Raw genomic sequence first — 22,269 nt, 5'->3', positions numbered from 1 at the left:
ATTTACAAAATTCTGTTTTGCTCTCTGCACCTTTGTTTGTTTAATGCAGTTTCACAGCAATGTCAATTCCAAAATATTCCCCAAATCCAAAAATTTGGGTTGGGTTTCAGTTGAGTTTGGTGATTGGGTTTCAGTTGAGTTGTAATACGGTTAACATTTTTCCTTACTGATTAAAATTTGGTACATAATAAATATGTATGAGGAAAACAGAGACAAAATTAAAGAATGGAAGATAAAAGATTCCTCTGTATGTTTTTTTAGCCAACCCTGGCATTACGAAGTCCTTCAGTTGTGGTTTGTTGCACTTTTGTTCAAATTTGTGTAAGTGGCCCATGCTTAATTACTACTTGTTCAGCGATTATTTGAACATACTCTGAGTGAAATTTACTGTAAGACTGGTCCTCAAAGGTGGGCTGTCGCAATGTTTCCACGGTCATGTGATCGCCATTTGCAATGTTTGCTTCTGGCTTTTGACAAGCAGTCAGTGGGGAAACTCGTACAAGATCCCCAATAGCAACCAAATGATGTCCTGCATAATAATTGCGTGGGATTCATTAATAATAGCAACTAGAAGTGCTGTTGTCAAACAGTGCGGTCACGAGACATCACACTTTACAACCTCATTACTTAACAATTGTCTTGCTTAGCAACAAAATTTCTGGTCCCAGTTGCGGTCGTAAGTCGAGGACTACCTATATGTTGTTTTATTGCTGGTGCTGGTTTCAGTGGTGTTATATTTTACTCCTTTGCGTGTTCTGCACTTAGAAGTACACACTACATAAGAATTACTACTTGGGCTTGGACCTTTGATTACTTACTTGAGCTTGTGCTGTCCAGCTCAATTCCCTAACATTCCAGTCTTTAAAAAACAGAAATAATTTCAGAAAGGCCATATGAGCACAAACAACTTGCATAAACATCAGAGCGTAAATGCACTGCTCACTAGGCAAAAAGCTGAGGATTATGGTATTATCCTGGTGATTAGGCTATTACTAGGCTTAACTATATCAGTGCTGAACTGTGTGCTATTTATGTGAAACTCAGAAATGATATGATTCAGGCAATTTTAAGAATATTGATGTTGCTTGACTGAGGAATCAGACAAACTAGATGGAATTCTCAGAGGAACAATATCTCTGCTCATCATTAGAACACGTGTCATCCATTTGATTTCTGTTTTTAAAACAGAATTATCAAAGCACAAAATATCACTTCATATCGTAGCATTTTCCCAAAGAACAGTTCAGATGTTTAAGTGAGTTCTGTAACAGGTGCACAACTTGTGCTAGGCCAAGGATCATACCAGTTTTTCAACAGTAGGTTAGAGGCTGTACTGAAACATCACATAGTCTTAACACTTTGTGGGAGTATGTCACAGTACTATTAATATTGCTACTTTTAATTATTTAACACACCTCTCCATAGACACACACGGAATTAGAATGACACCCACTTCTGAGTTGATTCTCACTTCTGAGTTGATTCTAAATTAACTCACAAGTATATGAGTAAAGTTTATCCCCAACTTTTTTTCCCCAAGTGTAAGAATACAGACAATAAAAACAGCATTAGGTGTAAACTGGTTTCAATTTAAGAGGTTACAAATCTCCAACTTAAATCAAAATAGTCCGAAGCCATAGCGATATTCGGCCCCTGAAAGCCTTGCGAGTGGCCCTTAGAAATTTCTAAAAGTTGCTATCAAATTGTTGTTTCTGAATGACAACAGGGGAACATACATACAACTAAAGAGTAATCATATAAAATGTATTTAAGTTTAGTTTGATGAATATGTAAACAAAATGAAATAAAACTTAGGTTTTATTAGGACCTCAATTAGCTACTTGGGGACCTTGCCACGTCCTCTTAAATGTAAAAGAAGAAAATGATTGAACTCCAAATCTGGGGATTGGAGATTGTGATGCAGAGTTTAAGGTTTGGGACTAGGTAACCAAGTTGAAGGCCCAGTCTTCAGTACTTTAGTCACAAACATTCACTGCTTAACTTTGGATGGGCTCTTTCTCTACCTTGATCATTGAGCAGGAACATTCCTTGCTTGGCCAATAAAGAATCCTATTCCTATTCCTATTCCATTCCATTCTATTCTATTCTAGGGAAGAAAACAGAGAAGACCTTGAGTTCCTGGAAAAAAGGTAGTACAGAAATCTAAAATAAATAGATGATGATTGTAGAAATGGATTAAGTCAAGAGCAATAAAAGAAATGAAAATAAAATACAGAACTAGCTTCCGCAACCATGGAAGATAAATTTGCTAGACCGCAGTGTTTCTCAACCTTAACAATTTTAAGGCATGTGGACTTCAACTCCCAGAATTCCACAGCTAGCAATGCTGGCTGTGGAATTCTGGGAATTGAAGTCCACATGCCTTAAAATTGTCAAGGTTGAGAAACACTGTGCTAGAGCCTTTGCAGTGGAATTAAGGGGTTTCCTGAGACAGGAGAAATGTGTAAAAAAGGTAACATAATAGGAGTTGTGCTTTAATTCAAAGCTTTGCATAAAAGTTTCAAAACCAAAAACGTATCACAATAAATGTAGTTCAGACATTAATAACTGTACATATAGCACAGTTGTGAAACCTGGCTATTTTATGTAAACCATATTTTTCATATTACAGCTTCCCTTTTTTTTTTCAGAAGCTGTAAGGTTGACTGATTAAGATTAACTTTCTAACCAGGCAATGAATGTTATTTCAGCTACGCTAATTTTTCAAGCATGTTTATTCATCTCCATTTGTATCTTGCTGTATAGTCACTTTAGTGATTACATTTTAAAAAATACTGTAATGGCATCATTTTCCAGTCTTGATCAGATATGGCAAGCTAAACTTTTAGATGCATTTTCCTATCTACATCTCTTCTATATACATTTATGCATTAATTTAAATTTGCAACAACCATTTACTTTTTGGAATAAATATTGGTTCCAGATCACTGGGCTCCAGGTGCTGTAAAAACCTTGTTCAATCTCCTGGAAGTCAAGCTCTACCTGTTCACCACCTTCTACCTAAAATCAGATAGGGAGGCAAAATAGACTAACAGTGTACTACAACAGTACCTCAGTTACTATGCTAGCTACCAACAGAACAACTGAGCTCAACTTCTACCTTTCAGAGAATTTCCTTACAATAAATCTGTGACATATTCTTGACCTAGTCTCTGTTAAACTGTCTCCTTCTGATTACGTACTAAAGGACTAAGCTTACAACTCCTCTTTAGCCTCCAGTAAGCTGTCATGTACATGCATACAATTCCTACTCCACTCATGTTGTCTCTCCCATCTACACTTGTACTTGCTGTTTCTCCAGCCACATTTTCCTGACACCTTCTCGAGCCTCATGCAAATGTACTACTTCAACTGCCTGTATCAGTACTTTCTGTCTCCTTGCTTCCCCATTGCTGCATTTATTAGAAAGCCCCCGTGCCTAGCATCTCTCCTAGCACCTTTGCAAGTCCCCATTTAGCAACTGCCACATTTAGTGACTGTTTGTAGTTACAGTGGTGATAAAAAATAACTCTGTGACCAACCCTAAGCTTTATGACCTTTGCAGGTCTGTAATGCAAAGGAAAACTAAAGTAAAATAATAAGCACAGCCAGTTTCACGTAGCTATCACTTCACTTAATGACCACGTTATTAGTCTCAATTATGGTCACGAAATTTGTGTTTGCAAAGATTCAAACTCAAATGATTAATACATGTTAATAATGGGGGGGGGACAGTTTTACATCAATGGCACTGACTTTTTCTGTCTGTCAGTTTAGTTCAATGATATCAATAGCAAAAAGTCATAAATATGCCAGTATCTCTATGAAATTATTTTCATCTGGCTGCCTCTTTCCTTTCATTAAAAAAAATACTTATACAGTACAATACAGGTAAATGTTTGTGACAACATCAGCTTTATTTGTTTGTCTTAGGTAGAAATTTATTTTAAGTGGGAATAGCCATTTTGTGGAGCTTGTACACAATTTTATAAAGCGCCTGAGAAGCAAATCAACAATTATGAGAAAGGTATCAGCATAAAAAAGCAATTGGATCCAACAAACAAGACATTGCAAACTCCTTTTAATAGGAAATTCCAGCCTCTGCCTTTGTTTTTTTCTTTCAGTATGACATTTCTACCATTCTTTGGACAAGATAGGATTACGGGATGCTACATTACAGTGATAGAGATCAAAATAGCTCAGTAATTGTATGTACTAGAGGTTTTCAGGCTCTGTGGACTGCTACATTTTAATTAAACTATACATATGGACATCATATTTAGTCGTGGGAGTAAATACTTCAGTGCGGAAAGGGCAATAAACAAAAGGAAAGGAAAGTGGATTTTACTCTGCTCGTCATTGCTGGCTACAAGGGATAGTGGTGCTTATCTCCGTTTCGAGGCCATGAACCAGGCTGTCTGAAGACACATTTGCACGATCAGGTGCCTAGCATGACGCTGTGGAGTGCTGTTGCCTCTCCATTGAAGTGGGACCTATTTATCTATTCGCATTTGCATACTTTCGAACTGCTAGGTGGGCAGGAGTTAGGCGAAGTGGGGAGTTCACCCCGCTGCACAATGCTCTAGCTGACAAGCTCAGTGTTTTAACTGCAGAGCTATTGTACCACCCATTTGTACAATTTCCTTCAGAGGGATCAGAGGTCTCCAAATGTCTAACAATACAGAAGTTGCTTTTTTCCAATAAAAAAAATACACTTTCACATGTTAAAACAAACTATGCTTATGCAGTACATTCAGTACATCAGAGGGGGGAAAATCACTCTTAACTTTGGTTCCTTTCATTTCTTTGCTTCTAATCCCGTTTTTTATACTTCATATAAATCTTGGACTGTATTTTTTGTACCTTTCTCTAAATATTTCTATGTGTATGTCCCTTTTGTTTTTAGAAAGCATTTTTCCTTTTGAGCATTATTTTCCTGATCTATTTTTTGCATACCTCTTTTCCAGTGCAGATATGTATTACATAAATAGAAGTGAGATTGCAGAGTTCATACTGCTTTAAAAGTAAATAAAGTTCAGATTAAAATGAGAATAAATCTCTTTCTTTTTCTCATCTGTCTTTTAAAATTTCCCTCCAGAATCTAGAAATCCAGAGAGCACAAATAGCAATGTATTTAGCCATTACAGTATAAAGGTCTCCAAACACATCTTTTCAATTTAGCTATGAGGCATTTTGTCACTGAGTGTTCTTAAGTGTTCAAATTTTTCTAAAAACTTTTGTTTTGCTATAAAATGAATCTTAGCAAAGTATTTCTGAAAAAAAGAAAGGAGCACACATTAAAATTTCTTTTGTCTACTCTTAGTTTTTTCTGAAATAAGACTTTCCAACATTTTTTAAGCAATATCTATTTTAACATTTTAAATTAGCTCTAAATATAGCAAAAGATTAACTGGATGAATATAAGATGGCTGTTGTCATTTAGATTTTTAAGCTGATAAAACTTCCTAAGAGGAACAAAGAAATTTTATTTAAATCACTGTCCTTGGCTGGGTGGTGTACCCCTAGATCTGAAACGCATAAAAAGAAATAATAGCCAGTTCAGATTTACTGAGATGCTAGGGTTTTTAAAAAAGAAGAAAAGCTAAAGAATTAGTATTACTCATTTCTGCATTAAAACCTTTTGAATGAACACGAACAAAGAAAAGGTTATTTAAGTATAATGATAACACCTGATAATTCATTAATTGCATGCCTGCTATATGACTATATTCTTAGACACACTTTAACTAGAGGAAGTAAAGACTGAATCAAAGTGCAGAGTCTTCAACACTAGATATCCATAACTTTTATGTTATATAATATTTATATTATGCCAACAGCTCTTTAAAACTTCAATTTTAAGACTTAAGAATCAAATAGTTGCAATTTAGCAAACAATGGCTGATTGCGAATTACTTGTGGCCAGTTTAAAAAGAATTAATATTTATTATGAGCCGTGGTGGTGCAGTGATTAGAATGCAGATTTGCAGGCTGACTCTGCCCTCTGCCAGGAGTTTGATCCTAACCGGCTCAAGATTGACTCAGCCTTCCCATCCTTCCAAGGTCGGTAAAATGAGGACCCAGATTGTTCGGGGCAATATGCTGATTCTGTAAACCACTTAGGGAGGACTGTAAAGTACTATGAAGTGGGGTATATAAATCTAAGTGCTATTGCTACTGCTATTATTTCATTTGTACCTGGTTGACTTACATATTTTTTTCCAAAAGCACAATACAGTTTACCTAATATTTTGTCCTCCATTTTTTCTAATATCCTTGAGATACAAGGTACTAAAACATAATGGGGGCTTCCATGGCTGAGGATGGATATAGGTCTCCTTGGTCCAGGTCCAGTAACTCAGTTATTACACCATGCTGGTGAGAATATTTATGAAAAATAAATCAGATCAATATTTTGACATAATTCTGGCAATGGAGCCTCTGTTTTTCCGCAATCCTCTCAACTCAAAAGTGGAAAGGAGTATAAATTGGGAAAAGCCACAAAAGGGGAAACCCTTTCTTGAAAGTTTAGAACCCAACTGAATTGATATAATCCTGGCCATAATCTAAAGCAGAAGCATTCTGAAGAACTGAAACGAGTTACTAGTGAAATCCCTAAAGCTAATCTGTATACCCACATTTCTAGATCAAAGCTGTAAATTGATTGAGAGGAGAGAAATAACATTTCTGGAAATGCAGAAGCTATGGGCATGAGGAAGTAATTTCATATTGTTTATACAATATGAACAATGTTATAGATAGTCCTCGATTTACAACCACGATCCCAAAATTTTTGTTGCTAAGCGAGACAGTTAAGTGAACTTTGCCCCATTTTACAATCTTTCTTGCCATAGTTCTTAAGTGAATCACTGCAGTTGATAAATTAAGTGAACCACTCTTCCCTACTGACTTTGCTTGTCAGAAGGTCGCAAAAGGTGACCACATGACTCCAGGACACTGCAACTGTCATAAATGTGAGCCAGTTGCCAAGTGTGCGAATTTTGATCATGTGAAGATAGGGATGTTGCAACAAATGTAAGTGTGAAACATGGTCATAAGTCACTTTTTTGTAACTTTTGTAACAGATCACTAAATGAACTGTTGTAAATTGAGGATTACCTGTATAAAATTGTTATATATAGAAATATATACAATACATTTCTTATGCTTTAACATAAAATGCAGCACTGAACTAAAAGGACATTCAAACTGCTCTGACATGTTTATGACTTTTGAGGGACAATCCTCACAGCCCTCATAATTGTCCTTGCCTTCCTGCAGAATTTTACCTGTATTTATCTGAGTGCAATGAGATTTAAACTATAGGATAACTGTTTTTGTTTTATATAAGCAAAGGGCAGGTGCAGAATGTTCGTTTCTCAGATCTCTAATCTAGATCAAAGGTTATCCTAAGCAAGAGAGCAGCAATTTACAAGGAAGCAAGGGCACGGGATCTTTCTGCAATGAGGATGGGAATACATAAGAATACCTGGGAATATATTTCAGAATTTAGTATTATATAAAGGAAAACTGAATCCTAATCTTAAAAACATTCCAGTTTTTTTATATATTTTACAGGATTTTTTTAAGGGTCCTTCAAAATTTTCATTGGACAAAAGTCCAGGGTTAGGGCTGTAGCAGCTTCATACTCTGTGTTATTTAATAAAAAATAAATGCTATATTCTGGCATTGAAAGAAACTTACAAATAACCTGAATGTACATTTCAAGACATGCCTGTAACAATCCTCTCCACCATCTATGCGTATACACCAAATTACTATATGAGCATTTGCACATTGGAAGGCATTTCAAGACATGCCTGTAACAATCCTCTCCACCATCTATGCGTATACACCAAATTACTATATGAGCATTTGCACATTGGAAGGCATTAATTTGCAGTCATTTTCCAAAGATAAATCTGGGAGAAAATCTTGAAGCTCGTTGACATATTCAATTCTTGTAATAATAATCACAAATTTCTATACATGCCCTCCAATTCCTTCTTTCAGCAGCCGATTCTTATAACAATATTTTTCTAGATGGTCTATAATAGCTGGCCTCCATATCACCTTTCCAGATGCTAAGGATCAAGACGAAAAGTCCAAAATCTGCAGGTAATTTTACAAACTAGAATTAATTACACCTACCTTAATGAAATTATTTATTTAACATTTAGGATACATTTCTTCAAAGTAGTCGATGTGTGGTGGCTGGAGTATGTCGAGAGCGGAGAGTACCTAGGAAATAAGATGGAAGCTGATTTATTACTAAAGCCTCATTTTACAGAAGGAAAAGAAGGAACAAAGGATAAATATCTTCTGTTTTCAACTACATCTTTGATGGTGGGAAGGGTGATATAAACTTTGGAAACCTGAGACAGAAACTCACCAATGGAAAGAGCAATGCTGATTTTTTATCATAGCAGATTCAAGGATTTAATAAGGTCAATGTTTAGATTCCAAAAAAATAATCATCATCATACAACTGGCTACGTTTATTTAGTTATTTATTATAGCATCTAATACATTATTTTATTATAAGATATTAAATGTGTTATCATGAATTATCAAATATATTATCTAATATAATAAATAATTAAACTTTTTCAAATGAAATGCTCAGTTGAATGCACAAGAGCAAAGACTGCTGAAGCAAAGTAAAAACATAATTAGTTAATTTTCAGATAAACCCTCAGAACAATTCAGGCAAAATTCCACATTTATTTGTTTGTTTGTTTGTTTGTTTGTTTATTTATTTGTTCGTTCGTTCATTCATTCATTCATTCATTCATTCATAAAATTTATTGGCTGTCCTAATTTATTTATTCATTTAACTACCCATGATAACAAATTAAACATCTCTGTGTTGAAAAAATATAAGTTACAAGTAATAATGGTCCTTAAAGTAATCTGAAATAAAATGATTTAAAGCTTTAAAAATTAGAACCACCCTTTTGAATTGGTCTCAGAGACACACTAGGAAACACAGCTGGCATTAATATTTATATCTTATAACAAAATAAGCTCCAGAATTGACAGTCTGATCAATGATATTTTGCAATCCGATATTTTGCATCCCTACATGGTAGCATGGACAATAGTATACTGGGACAATTTTTTTTACTTCTGGTATGATATGAGAGTGCCACATAAAACATTAGATACATCCACTCCGTATTGAAAAATTTGAAAAGGGGGAATTAATTTCTGAATTTTTTTGAATTTCAACTGCTTCACATTCTTTTTATATTATAGCACTAGTGAAAATTAATTAAAATTTGTTATTAGGCAATCATGATAAGATAAGAGTCAGCTGCTAAAGAAATCTATGATTGCTGGTTAGACTATGTACAGTATATGAGAGATGGAACATTTTGCTTGATTGGTTAACACATCTGGAACAGCAAGCTTTCAATTGTCCTCCTTATTCAGTAAACGGAGGATAGTGCTCAAAAAGAGGGGCTAACTATGATGTCATTCCAACTGTCTGTCTCATAATAATCTCTGAATATTGCTGTATTCAAGTAAATAATAAGTAACTAATTCAGATGGGCTTTTGAACTGATTATATTTGGAATTCTTGATTATATTTGGAATTCTGAATTCACAATTGGTGCTTACCCTTGTTTTTTAGGCATTCCTGTTCCCTAATAATAACTTGCTGAATTTTGAGATCTGACATCATTACTTTAAAAAGAAATGTTGTGTTTCGGCATTGGCATACCTTTTTTTAAATTAACTATTTCTAGATTTGGGGCAGAAAGATCCAAAATCTTTTTTTTTCTTATGGCTGGGCTTGGTAGAAGGAATAAGACATTTCCTAATCAGGAGATTCAGACTGACTGATTGTAACCTACTCTAATCATTTTTTGCTAGGGAATTCACAGAAGGAGTTTTCTGTTGAGTTACAAGCTGGAAGAACAGTTAAGGAAACAGTAGTCTGAAACATATGTAGACTACCAGATTGCCTTTTCAGCACTCCTTCCAAAATATACATTAAAATATCCCTCTTATTACAAAGTAATAAATAACAAGAACAGTTGTTCTGGCTTAACCTCTCACTGCAAAGTGGAGGAAATCCTTACAAGGAAAGCATATGCAACAAAGAAAAACTTTTTTTTTTTGATTTGGCAGAAATGTGTTTTGATTCCAGTGTCTGCAGTACATATGTTTAATTTCTCAAGACATTGTGTCTTAGTTCTTTAATCACTGCAGCTTTTATATTTCAATTTGTATAATCTGCTTTATTGGGTTGCTTCACCTGTAACTACCTGGTTTTCCACCAGCTGGAGTTTATAGTTGGTTTTGACAGTGTTGCTATCTCTGCAAACTGTGTCTATTTACGGTAGGCTTTCTTATTGATAGTGCCAGAAAACAGCATAGATTTCATACTTGCAGTGGCTGTGTTAGGTGACTGTTATCATGAAAGTGACGACCACCACATGACTGATTAATTTTAAAAAGAAATGAAATAAACCCTGGCATGAGGTCTGGATGAAATTCCTAAAGAAAGGAGAGAAAATGAGAGAACGCATAACAATACAGTAAAGTAGGAATAATGAATTCTGGGGTGTTTTCCCTCTTACATACATACATACATACATACATATATTGGTGGTAAAATTGGGCCCAATCATGTAGTGACCTGTTTTATGACTGCCACGACTTACAATGGTAATTGCCAGGTTCATGGACATTCTCAGCCATCCAGGTCACCAAAGGTGATTTTTCAGGAGGCAAAGGGGATAGGACAACTTCACCACATCAAAGGGACGATGGACAGGGCCATGTACTGTCAAATCTTGGGTGAGAACCTCCTTCCCTCAGCCAGGGCATTGAAAATGGGTCGTGGATGTCTATTCAGGCATGATAATGACCGAAAACACATAGCAAGGCAACAAAGGAGTGGCTGAAGAAAAAGCACATTAAGGTCCTGGACTGGCTTAGCCAGTCTGCAGACCTTAATCCCATAGAAAATCTGTGGAGGGAGCTGAAGGTTCAAGCTGCTAAACGTCAGTCTTGAAACCTTAATGACTTGGAGAGGATCTACAAAGAAGAGTGGGACAAAATCCCTCCTGAGCTGTGTGCAAACCTGGTGGCCAACTACAAGAAATGTCTGGTTTCTGTGATTGCCAACAAGGGTTTTGCCACCAAGTACTAAGTCATGTTTTGCGAAGGGGTCAAATACTTATTTCACTCCTTAAAATGCAAATCAATTTATAACTTTTTTGAACTGCATTTTTCTGGATTTTTTTGCTGTTATTCTGTCTCTCACTGTTAAAATAAACCTACCATTAAAATTATAGCCTGATCATTTCTTTGTCACTGGACAAACGTACAAAATCAGCAAGGGATCAAATATTTTTTCCCCTCACTGTATGCACTTTGGGATGAATACCCTTCAAATGATGAAGGAGTATGAATGGGTTTCCAGAAAACATTGCTGACTACAGGAACCGTTTGCGCTTCAGTTTGAGATGCAGACAACACAGACTCATCCCCAACAGCCTGCACCTGTCTTCAACAATGTAGGCACACGGGGCAGAAAACATCTTGCAGCCAAGAAGGCTCTACACACATTTGCACTACTCAGGTGACCCTGAGGACACAGGTAAACCTCCAAATGGCCTGAACGACTCTGAAAGAGTGCAAACGACCAGCTGTCTGCAATGCAAGGAACATAAATCCTTCCATTTCCCATCATCCAATCAGAGCTGAAGAAGCTTCTTGGATGAGAAGTGAAACGTCTTCAAAGAAAAACAAGAAAGTCTAGTTGCCTCCTGAAAAAGCACCTTTGGGACAATTGCCAGGTTCAATTACAATAGGGTCACCTGTATTAATATTTTATTAATATTTTATTTCAGGAGTGGCGTGTTGGATAGAACTACTTATTCCAGGGTGGCACAGTGATTAGAATACAATATTGCAGGCTAACTCTGCCCACAGCCTGGAGTTTGATCGTGACCAGCTCAAGGTTGACTCATTCTCCATCCTTCCAAGGTTGGTAAAATGAGGACCCAGATTGTTGGGGGCAAGATGCTGACTCTATAAACTCACCAGAGAATTCTGTAAAGCACTATGGGGCAGTATATAATTTTATGTGCTCCTGCTCTTGCTATTTAAGGTTAGCCACTTGACAATCATTCACAAATGAAACTTTTAAGTACTTTCCCAATATCTCTTCTTATTCTAAAATGGGCCAACCCAGAACTGTAAGTATTGCATTTAAATATTCAGTAACCTTGTCAAAATCCAACTGAGTAAAATCACTAACTATATTTTAGTTATATTTTATAAAGAAAGTTTTTTCCTTATTTAGAATATATCATAGTTGGTTTCTTAAAACGATATTAGGATACTTTGTGATTTTTATCACAAAATAGCTATATAACATATTATTGAATTATCTTAGCCTTTCTTATAAAAACCCTTAATATTCCTAGTTTAGAAGAACATAGTGATTTTTTTATTTGCCAAAAATGCACATGATACAAGCATCATGATCCTATCATGTTTCTCAGTCTGCTTGTTTTTTAAATTTCTGCGTGAACTTATCAGAACTGATAGAGAGGCAGGCAACATTTCAGATTTCTCAAATCCTATTCTTGAAAAATCAGCAGACAAGTACAGAGATTGAAAGATAATTGAGTGCTGAACAGAATTTGACTAGAAGGAACTATATTTGTTTCTTTTAAGAAACCAGCATCTTTGAAACTATTGTAATGTAAAACATTTATTTAACAAAATAGAAAAATATATTCATTGCCAAGTTAAAACCACAAAAGCCAAGTTCTGTAAACTTGTACAGGAAATAAACCAAGACTGGAACAAATGCCTTCTTCTATTCACCATGTTATTCACTCTTACTAGGGTTGTTATTTGTGACTTTTATATTCTCTTTCCTTTAATATGTTAAAGGAATATAATATCAATATAATTAATATTAATTAATTATTCATTATTTAATAGTACTTATATTAAATATTGTTTACTTCAAGTATTTAATATTATTAAATTATTTAATATTAATTGATGATTAATTAATATTAAAGGAATATACTATTGATATAATTAATATGTTCCTTAAACATATGGAGAATGGTTGCAGGAATTGGATATGCTCAGTTTAGGAAATGATGAAATGATAACAGTGTTCCAATAGTTGAAAAGCTGCCACAAAGACGATGGAGGCAAGCTATTCTCTAAAGCACTGAAGGCAAGATAACAACAACAACAACAACAACAACAACAACAACAATAATAATAATAATAAAAGTTGGAAGGGACCTTGGAGGTCATCTGGTCCAACCCCCTGCTCAGGCAGGAAACCCTATACCATTTCAGACAAATGGCCATCCAGTCTCTCCTTAAAAACTTCCAGTGTTGGAGCATTCACCGCTTCTGGAGGCAGGTTGTTCCACTGGTTAATTGTTCTGTCAGGAAGTTTCTCCTTAGTTCTAGGTTGCTTTTTTCCTTGATTAATTTCCATCCGTTGCTTCTTGTCCTACCTTCAAGTGCTTTGGAGAATAGCTGGACTCCCTCTACTTTGTGGCAGCCCCTGAGATACTGGAACACTGCTATCATGTCCCCCCTCGTCCTTCTCTTTGTTAAAATAGACATACCCAATTCCAGCAGCCGTTCCTTATATGCTTTAGCTTCCAGTCCCCTAATCATCTTTGTTGCTCTTCTCTGTACTCTTTCTAGAGTCTCAACATCTCTGGATGGAAAGTAATCAAAGAGAGAAGCAACCTGGCACTAACGAGAAATTTCCTAAGAGTGAGAACAATCAACCAGTGGAATGGTTTGCCTACAAAAGTTGTAGGTGCCCCATCACAGGAGCTTTCAAGAAGATACTGGACAGCTTTTTGAGCAGGGGGTTGGACTAGATGACCTCTAAGATCCCTTCCAACTGTTATTTTATGTTCTATGTTCTAATATGTTTAGGGTAACATACGTGTGTCATGTCACATTAACTTTTACGATATTCTTATGAGAAAGGTTGGATTGAGAACAATCATCCAATGAGTTCCATGCTAAAGTGGTGACACAGAACAAGGTTACAACGCAACACTATAAGTGCAGTTACATCACTCCAATTTATAACTTATAAAGTGTACTTGTCTGTTGATTTTTCAAGAACAGGATTTGAGTAATCTAGAATGTTGCCTGCCTCTCTATCAGTTCTGATAAATTGATGCAGAAATCACAAATGATACTGTGATAACAGTGCTGGTTAAAGGAGGAAACAACATGATTCCAGAATTGTCAAATGTTCTTTAGGAAGCCTGAGTAGTAGCTACATTAGCATTTAATCTATATTGTCCTGTTGTCACAAAGAGAAATAACTGGATTTTTATGCAAACAAGTTCTACATAAAAGAGAAAAGAAGTGTAATCCATATATAGCCCTCATTTAAAAAAAAAATAAGAAAAACGTTTGTGCTGCTAACAGAGTTCATTTAATATACAATTACACTGATTTTGAAACCTTAGTAAGCCAAAGCTTATAGTAATAACTTTAGAACTATAATAAAAAAAATATAACTCTGTTAAATGTTAAGGCCAGATAACCTTTAGAATCCTGTTTTCTTTTTATGGTTTTACTCTGAGATCAACTTCAAAGAATGATCCTCGGGCAAACGTCAAAACTGACATGCATCTGCAATGTTTAGAATCTGATCATTTCAAACCATCACTAATCAAAGACAGAGATGGGAGGTTGTGAATACAAATACACATTTAAGCTATCTCTTTCATTCTTCATGACAATGCTTGCATAGTTAGTATTCAAAGTTGTTTTCATCAGTTGTTTATACATTCTCCAGAGCCATTAACATACCAGTACGTCAGGTTTCTGGAGTCCAAATATGACTATAAATTAACAGCAATGAAGAAAATGAGTTATGCCAGTTTTTTAAACAGTACACATGGCATGACTGTCTTAATTCTGCTCCAAATTTCAGTGAACAACAATCTGAATCAGCTTTAAAGAAACAAAGAAACTACAACACATTGTATTTGGAATTATTTCTTTCTTGGATTTGTTGCAGAAAATATTGCCATTAATAAGAATGAAAAGTTCACATACATTCTTAGTCCTTATAAAATTAATGGAATTAATTAATGGAATTAGTCAGTATGTATGCTAAAGCTGCAGGATAAAGCTTCCTTTAGGCCTCTTTTGAGTTTATAGCTTAAGTCAGACCTGAACTAGCCTTCCTTTCTCAGTTCTCACAATGTGAAAAGCTGTACTAGAGGTATATCAACTCTTTACTGTTCACCTCAAAAAGACTTAATCCTAGCTTTCCAATGAAATACTCGCACAGGATCATACTTTTAGGTTCTTGCAAATATTTTGCCAAAAAGGGAAAAAAGGGGAAGGGATTAGGTTATAAGATACCACAATTTTATGCTGGGGGAATTCTGGAATTAATAACTTGAATTTCATCTTTGGGATGAAATCTGCTTGATTCTTAACCTACTCTGATTTAGATGCCTGAAGGATGTCTTCATTACATCACATCAGCCCCCTTTTTTTAGCTTTTCTTAGTTACATTGTTTACCCTCCCTTAACACTATTTATGTTTTGTCATTAAACTAAATTATAATCTGGCATTATGAATAGCCACGTTATTGCTCTACCTGCCATGAGGTGTATTAGGAGATAAAGGCTGATGTCTTGTTTGATTAATTGATTCTGCCAAAGCCTCTTGATCCAGAATTGTATCTTAACTATAATTAGTTTAAGCAAAAACAAATTCAGTATTTATGTGTATTTATTTAATCAATTTGTATAGTTTCTCATCTCAAACCAGTGACTTTGGGTAGTGAACAATCATAAAAACAATTAAAACAGTTAAAACATGATACAAAAAAGAAATTAAATACAAATGGCTGCCAAGCGATATTATAATCCAACAGTATCAAAATAACCAGGAAATGGAGCCCTTCACATAATCAGGATCCTAGGCCCAAGCACATAGCCAGGTCTTCAATGCCTCCCAAAAGATTAGCAAAATTGGGTCCATCCTAATCTCTGGAGGGAGAATGTCCCAGAAGGTGGGGTTATGGCAGAGAAGGCACACCTCCAGGTCCCCACCAGCCAAAATTCTTTGACTGATGGGATCTACAACATGCCCATCCTGCTGGACCAGGCTGGATATGTAGAAAGAGCGTGGAGAAGATGGTCCTTCAAGTAATCCAGTCCCAAGCCATGAAGTGCTTTAAAGCTTCAGCAGCTTGAACTGCACCCAAAAACAGACTGGCAACCAATATAGCCCCCAAGCATTGGTATCACATGTGATGAATAGCTAACACCATTTATAATCCATACAGCTGAAGCTTCTGAATGCTCCTCAAGACCAGTCCCATGTAGACTATGTAGCAGTAGTCCAAGAGAGAGGTCATGAAGGCATGAGTGACAGTGAGAAGAACCTCTCAGTTCAGAAATGGGTGCAACTGGCACACAAACTGAAAGTGCGCAAAGGGCCTCTTAGCCATGGTTACCACCTGCTTTTCCAGCAGGAGACCTGAATCCAAGAGGACACCCGGATTTTGCATCAGACCCATCTGAGACAGTGCTTCCCCATCCAGGAACAGAAGCAGAAAAATCTTAGTATTGGAAGGCCCAAGCAGCCAAAGTCATCAGTCTTGCTTGGGTTGAGCCTAAGCTCATTGTGCCCGATTCAGACCTCTGGTCTCCAGGGCTGGTCACAAGGATATCCACAGTATCATTTAGGCAACCCAGGGTGGAAATGTAAAGCTGGGTTTTTCATCGGCATATTAATGATGCCTCATCCCAAACTCTCAGATCATCTTACTCAGTGGCCATATGTAGATGTTAAATTAAAAGGAAGAGAGAACTGAGCCTCTAGTAGCCCACAAACTAGGGGCTATGGGCTGGATCTCTATCTTCTTTGTCAGCACTGACTGGAACTGATGCCAGAGGAAGGAAGAAAACCAGCATAATATTGTGCCTCCTATCCCCAACTCCTGAAGCTGGTCCTGAAGAATCAATGGTATTGAGGGCTGCTGAGAGGTCAAAAAGAGCACGGACAGATGCACTACCCCCATCCCATTCCCAACAGAGATCACCCAAGAATGTGAACAATGCTGTTTCAGTCCCAAATCTTGGCCTGAATCCAGACTGAAAAGGTCCAGCTAATTCAGTTCATCCAAGGCCCTTTGAAGCTGCCATGTGACCATTTTCTCTACAACCCTTCCCTAAAAAGGGAAGGTTGGAGACTTGGATGAAACCTGTTGAGATTAGCGGAGTTGAGTGATGGCTCTTTGAGGAGGGGGCACATTGCCACCTTCTAAAGAGCCAGCAGGACCACCCTTTCTTAAAGAGGAATTAAATTAAACCCAATCACACGTACATCTATAATCAAGCTATAGTCTCAGCTTGAAGCTTGTTTGAAACTAACTTCACTTAATATTTTTAGTCTCTCCAGACACATGACAAACTGTGGTTAATTTGAAGCAGAAATGAAAGCTTTCAAAATTTTTTGGGATGCTTGGGAAGAGGAAGGGAAGAAGAGCACATGAGGTTCACTGCAGTTCATTCCTTTCACGCCCAAAGAATAAGTGCCCAAAGAATAAGTTATGGCTTAGCCTTAGGGCAACATGCAAGCACACAATTGATTCTTTACTGTCCTAGAAAGAAAAGAAATCAGCTCAGATATAATGTGTCATTTCTATACATTTCCTTGGGGAATTGGCTGTTTACCTTAAGGGAATGGGTGTATTGCAACATACAAAGCTGATTCAACTAGTTTTAGATTTAGATTTTAGATGTCTCCATAGTTCTAAAAAAGCTTTGTTTCCACTGATAACAGATGTAATTTATTCAGAAATTGTCCGTCTTTCTAATGCCTACGAATATTTCATAACATTTTAGAGTAACCTCTGGTTAGAATGCCCAAAAAATATAATGAAAATATATGAACCACTCACATTGTCATGCTTAAAAAAACACAACATCTTCAATTCACGGAAGACCCTTTTGCAAGAGACCAGATTTTGGAAGACGTTGGGCATCTTTTTGAGTGCAACCCTCTTTCCATCTCGTGGATCTGTTACTGACCTACAGGAAAATAAGAATAAATATAAATTTTATTTTAAGCAACTTACGTCCTTACAAAGAGAAAAGACAGATGAAAGCATTTCCTAAATAAATCCATATATTAAGAGGCAGACAAAACTCCTGAAAATGAGTCTCACTGCTTTTTATTGCTTCCATTAAAAGAATTCCAATTGTGCTTCGGATATATCACTAACCTACATGTTATTCAGCTACATAATTTCTGTATACTCAGATCCCTCAATCATGTGTTAATAAAACACTTTGCCTACAGTGTCCAATGTTCTTTTTTCTCCCATTAATAAATGGCAGTATCTGATACATACTGCATTGGTCCTGGGATGCTTCCCCAGTGAATCCATTTTCCTCAATGAATATTTTTTGCTGGAAACGGGAAGTAAACACCAGTTTCTGGCCAAAAAAAAAAAAAAATGTTGTAAATTACAGTCATGTGACCTCTGGGATGTTGCGAACAGCAGTAAATACAGGCTGTTTCCAAGTGCCCAAAGTGCGATCACCTGACTGTGGGAGGACAGAATTGCGAATATGGGTCATAGGTAGCCCTGGGGAGTTCTGTGGTAGTAGTCACTAAGCGACTTGTTGTAGGTTGGACTATCTATACCAGTGGTTCTCAACCTGTGGGTTGGGACCCCATTTGGGGTCGAACGACCATTTCACGGGGGTTGCCAAACAACGCAGTCCGCCATTTTTTCCCCCTTTTCCTTAGCTGTGCTACTCCCTTTTATTCTATTGGCTTTTGAAAGCCAATAGAATAGACTCTCTTGAATAGAGTCTGATTCTATTGGCTTTCAAAAGCCAATAGGAATTGTCCAGGCTGTCTCTGCCCTGCTGAGCCCGCCAAAAGTCCCAATCTGCAAACGGTGCTGCACCAGTTGAGTAGTCCTCGACTTACGACCGGTTGAGTAGTCCTCGACTTACGACTGGTTGGGGGTCGCGGCATTAAAAAGTTTGAGAACCACTGATCTATTCATAGCTTTGGATTACTGGGGAACAGGATAGGAAGACACATATGAAGAACGGCTGCAGGATTTGGGTTTGGCTAGTCTAGAGAAAAGAAGGCCTGGGGGGGACATGAGAGCAGTATTCCAGCATTTGAGAGGCTGCCACAAAGATTTATTTATTTATTTATGAGACTTATATACCGCTTTAAGTGCGAGCACTCTCTAAGTGGTGTACACCAGTAAGCAATGTATATATATATTTACATTGCCCCCAACAATCTGGGTCCTCATTTTACCTACCCCGGAAGGATGGAAGGCTGAGTCAACCTTGAGCCGGTGAGATTTGAACCGCTGACCTGCTGAACACAGTCAGCTAAAGTGGCCTGCAGTACTGCACTCTAACTGCTGCGCCACCTCGGCTCTTATGAGATGAGGGGGTCAACTTATTTTCCAAAGCATCAGAAGGCAGGACAAGAAACAATGGATGGAAACTAATCAAGGAGAAAAGAAACCTGGAATTAAGGAAAAACATCCTAACAGTGAGGACAATTAACTAGTGGAACAGCTTGCCATTGGAAGTTGTGGGTACTTCATCACAGAAGAGACTGGATGGTCACTTGACCTGAAATAGTATAGGGCAGGGGTAGTCAACCTTGGTTCTTTTATGACTCGTGGACTTCAACTCCCAGAATTCCTGAGCCAGCTTAGCTGGCTCAGGAATTCTGGGAGTTAAAGTCCACGAGTCATAAAAGAGCCAAGATTGACTACTCCTGGTATAGGGTCTCCTGCTTGAGCAGGGTGTTGGGACTAGAAGACCTCCAAGGTCCCTTCCAGCTCTATTCTGATTGAACATCTCATGTATCATGGTATTTCCTGATACTCAGCCTCCTCTGCTATAAAAATTGTTAAATTTTACTATCTAAGAATGTCAACATTGGAAAATGATAACAGATGTTGCTGTTTAATCTGATGACATAAGACATATCTCTCTGATTATCCAAGATCCATATAAAATAGCCATGGAACATTGAAACAGACTTTCTTTACTAGAACATAAGAAACTACCTCATACTAAAGCTAAATTTGTTGTTCTACCAGGTCTCAATACTTTTAAAAATATTGTTTGTTTTAAAATAAACAAATAATTAAAAAATATAAAAATACAGGTCTGTATTAAATAATGATTATACAGTGAAGAAAAAAACCAATTATATACATAAATTAGCGGAACACAAAAAACCCTAATAGAAAAATCTATACGATAAAACGACAGATAATAGCATATGAAAGACCCTATATAAAATTAAGCTTATCAATTGTTAAGCTTAGCATTAAATCTAGACTATACAGCTATGCCACATTCTTAATTCATCCAGAATATTATATTTTTTTAAAAAAATTCTATGTTCTAAAAAAAGATAAAATTCATATGCAAAATCCATTTCTTTAAATCACAAGGGTGATTTTCTTTGCATAATGCAGAATTATCCTCTTTGCCAAACCCAGGTAGAGTGAAAATCCTTCATGAGATGACAAAGGATATCAGGTTTCAGTACCATTTATGCTGCCAGCAATTAGTTGTTCCAACTTTCAAACAGAAGGTGTTCTTAACCCTACCTTAACTGAATCCCTCCCAGGATTGAACCCAGACCTAATGCATAATGCATGTTCTAACAGGAACCAAAAAGGAAAAAAATTAATAGTACTTCAAAAATATCATTTCCAAAACAAGGATAAGGTTAAGCTTTTACAGGTAAGCATACTGCTTTACATATAGACTCCCTAACTAAAAGTCTTCATGTACAAGTTGTACTCAGGATGACTTCAAAAATATAGGTAGTTCTCGCTTACATCCATTCATTTAGTGACCAGGTAAAGTTACAATGGCACTGAAAAAATGACTTATGACCATTTTTCACACTTATGACTGTTGCAGTGTCCTGGGGTCATGTGATCACCTTTTGTGACCTTCTGACAAGCAAAGTCAGTGGGGAAGCCAGATTCACTTAAGAACCGTGTGACTAGCTAACAACTGCAGTGATTCACTTAGCGACTGTGGCAAGAAAGATCATAAAATGAGGCAAAACTCATTTAACAACAGTCTTGCTTAACAATGGAATTTTGGGGCTCAATTGTGGTCATAAGTTGAGGACTACCTGTATGACTGTGAACTCTACTGTGGTACATAAACATTTGATTATTTTATTCTAAAAACTGAGCAACAGCCTCCCTGAAACTATCAGAACTATTTCTTCATTAATTTAAATTGTTGTACAGAATGTAATAGTGCCACGTAACTAGTTTCTGAAAACTTCAAAAATTCCACCATAAATGATAACTTAGTCATTGAAGAACGAATATATGTAGCTTCTCAGCGTGGAGTAATTTTTCCTCGTGTAAATAAACTTATCGTTATCTGTGAAGTCTGTTAGAATAACTCAGTATATGCCAGTCACTGAGTATTGCTTAACATTAAACATTTATTTTTTTTAAAGTTACCTTTTAAGTTCTATCTTGTCTTTTTAGAGCTTGGAAAAGCATAAAAGTAAAAACAAATATGGTTCAACCTATGGATGAAATACATCAAAATATTGGCCTGCAATCTGTCTATTAAACACCACTCAGAAAGCAAAATTTCACTTAATTATTCATACAAAGGCCAGCCTTGCTAGCTCCTAGCAATTCAACCCTAATGAAAGTGAATGGCACTGTGGTAATTTCACAGCATGTTGAGTTTGTTCTCTCTTAACTGGGGGTAACAGCTGCTTTAGTTCAGCACAAATAGTACCAGAAATCAGAGATAAGTGCTGAAGACTGTTACACAGGAATGCTTTCCTTTCCTTTGTTGATGAAAAGGCTGGCTTGTGCTGAACTCTTCAGCTTGTTTTCTCCCCCCCCCCCCAATCTGTATGAGCTAATGAGCTACAGCTGGTAAAGATAACAGCTAGTTTTGACTGTAGGTTCCAATGCCTCATTTTTAAAAGAGATAATTCTAACATATTTGAACAAAACCAGTTTTTAAAAGAGTTAAAATCTACTCTATGAGGCAAACCATATTGTACCAGGATCCTTGTTACAGGCTTTTGGGGGGATGTGGATTAATAGGACAATTATTTTTGACTTTGCTTAGTACATATGTCCATGAAAAGTTAATTCGTGCAGAGCCCAAGGGACAAAAAAGCAACATGATACTTGAAATGCTAATTGGTTTACTCTGGTACGA

General features: G+C 36.6%; 1 protein-coding gene across 3 annotated transcripts in view; it reads right to left on the bottom strand.

Moving 5' to 3' along the window:
- The window catches only part of NLK (nemo like kinase), a 131,247-nt gene that overhangs the window by 36,734 nt on the left and 72,244 nt on the right, over positions 1-22,269 (bottom strand). For all 3 annotated transcript variants that reach the window (XM_039341479.1, XM_039341489.1, XM_039341470.1), the window contains 2 exons: positions 17,958-18,087; positions 8,186-8,241 (listed from right to left, as the gene is read on the bottom strand). In XM_039341479.1, coding sequence (XP_039197413.1) covers positions 8,186-8,241; positions 17,958-18,087 — 186 coding nt within the window. The remainder of the gene's footprint in view (positions 1-8,185; positions 8,242-17,957; positions 18,088-22,269) is intronic.

This window comes from Crotalus tigris, unplaced genomic scaffold (genome assembly GCF_016545835.1).
Source record: "Crotalus tigris isolate CLP2741 ecotype Arizona unplaced genomic scaffold, ASM1654583v1 scf7180000017550.10884619, whole genome shotgun sequence".
Classification (NCBI taxonomy): Eukaryota; Metazoa; Chordata; class Lepidosauria; order Squamata; family Viperidae; genus Crotalus; species Crotalus tigris.
This window is presented reverse-complemented; position numbering and strand designations above follow the sequence as displayed.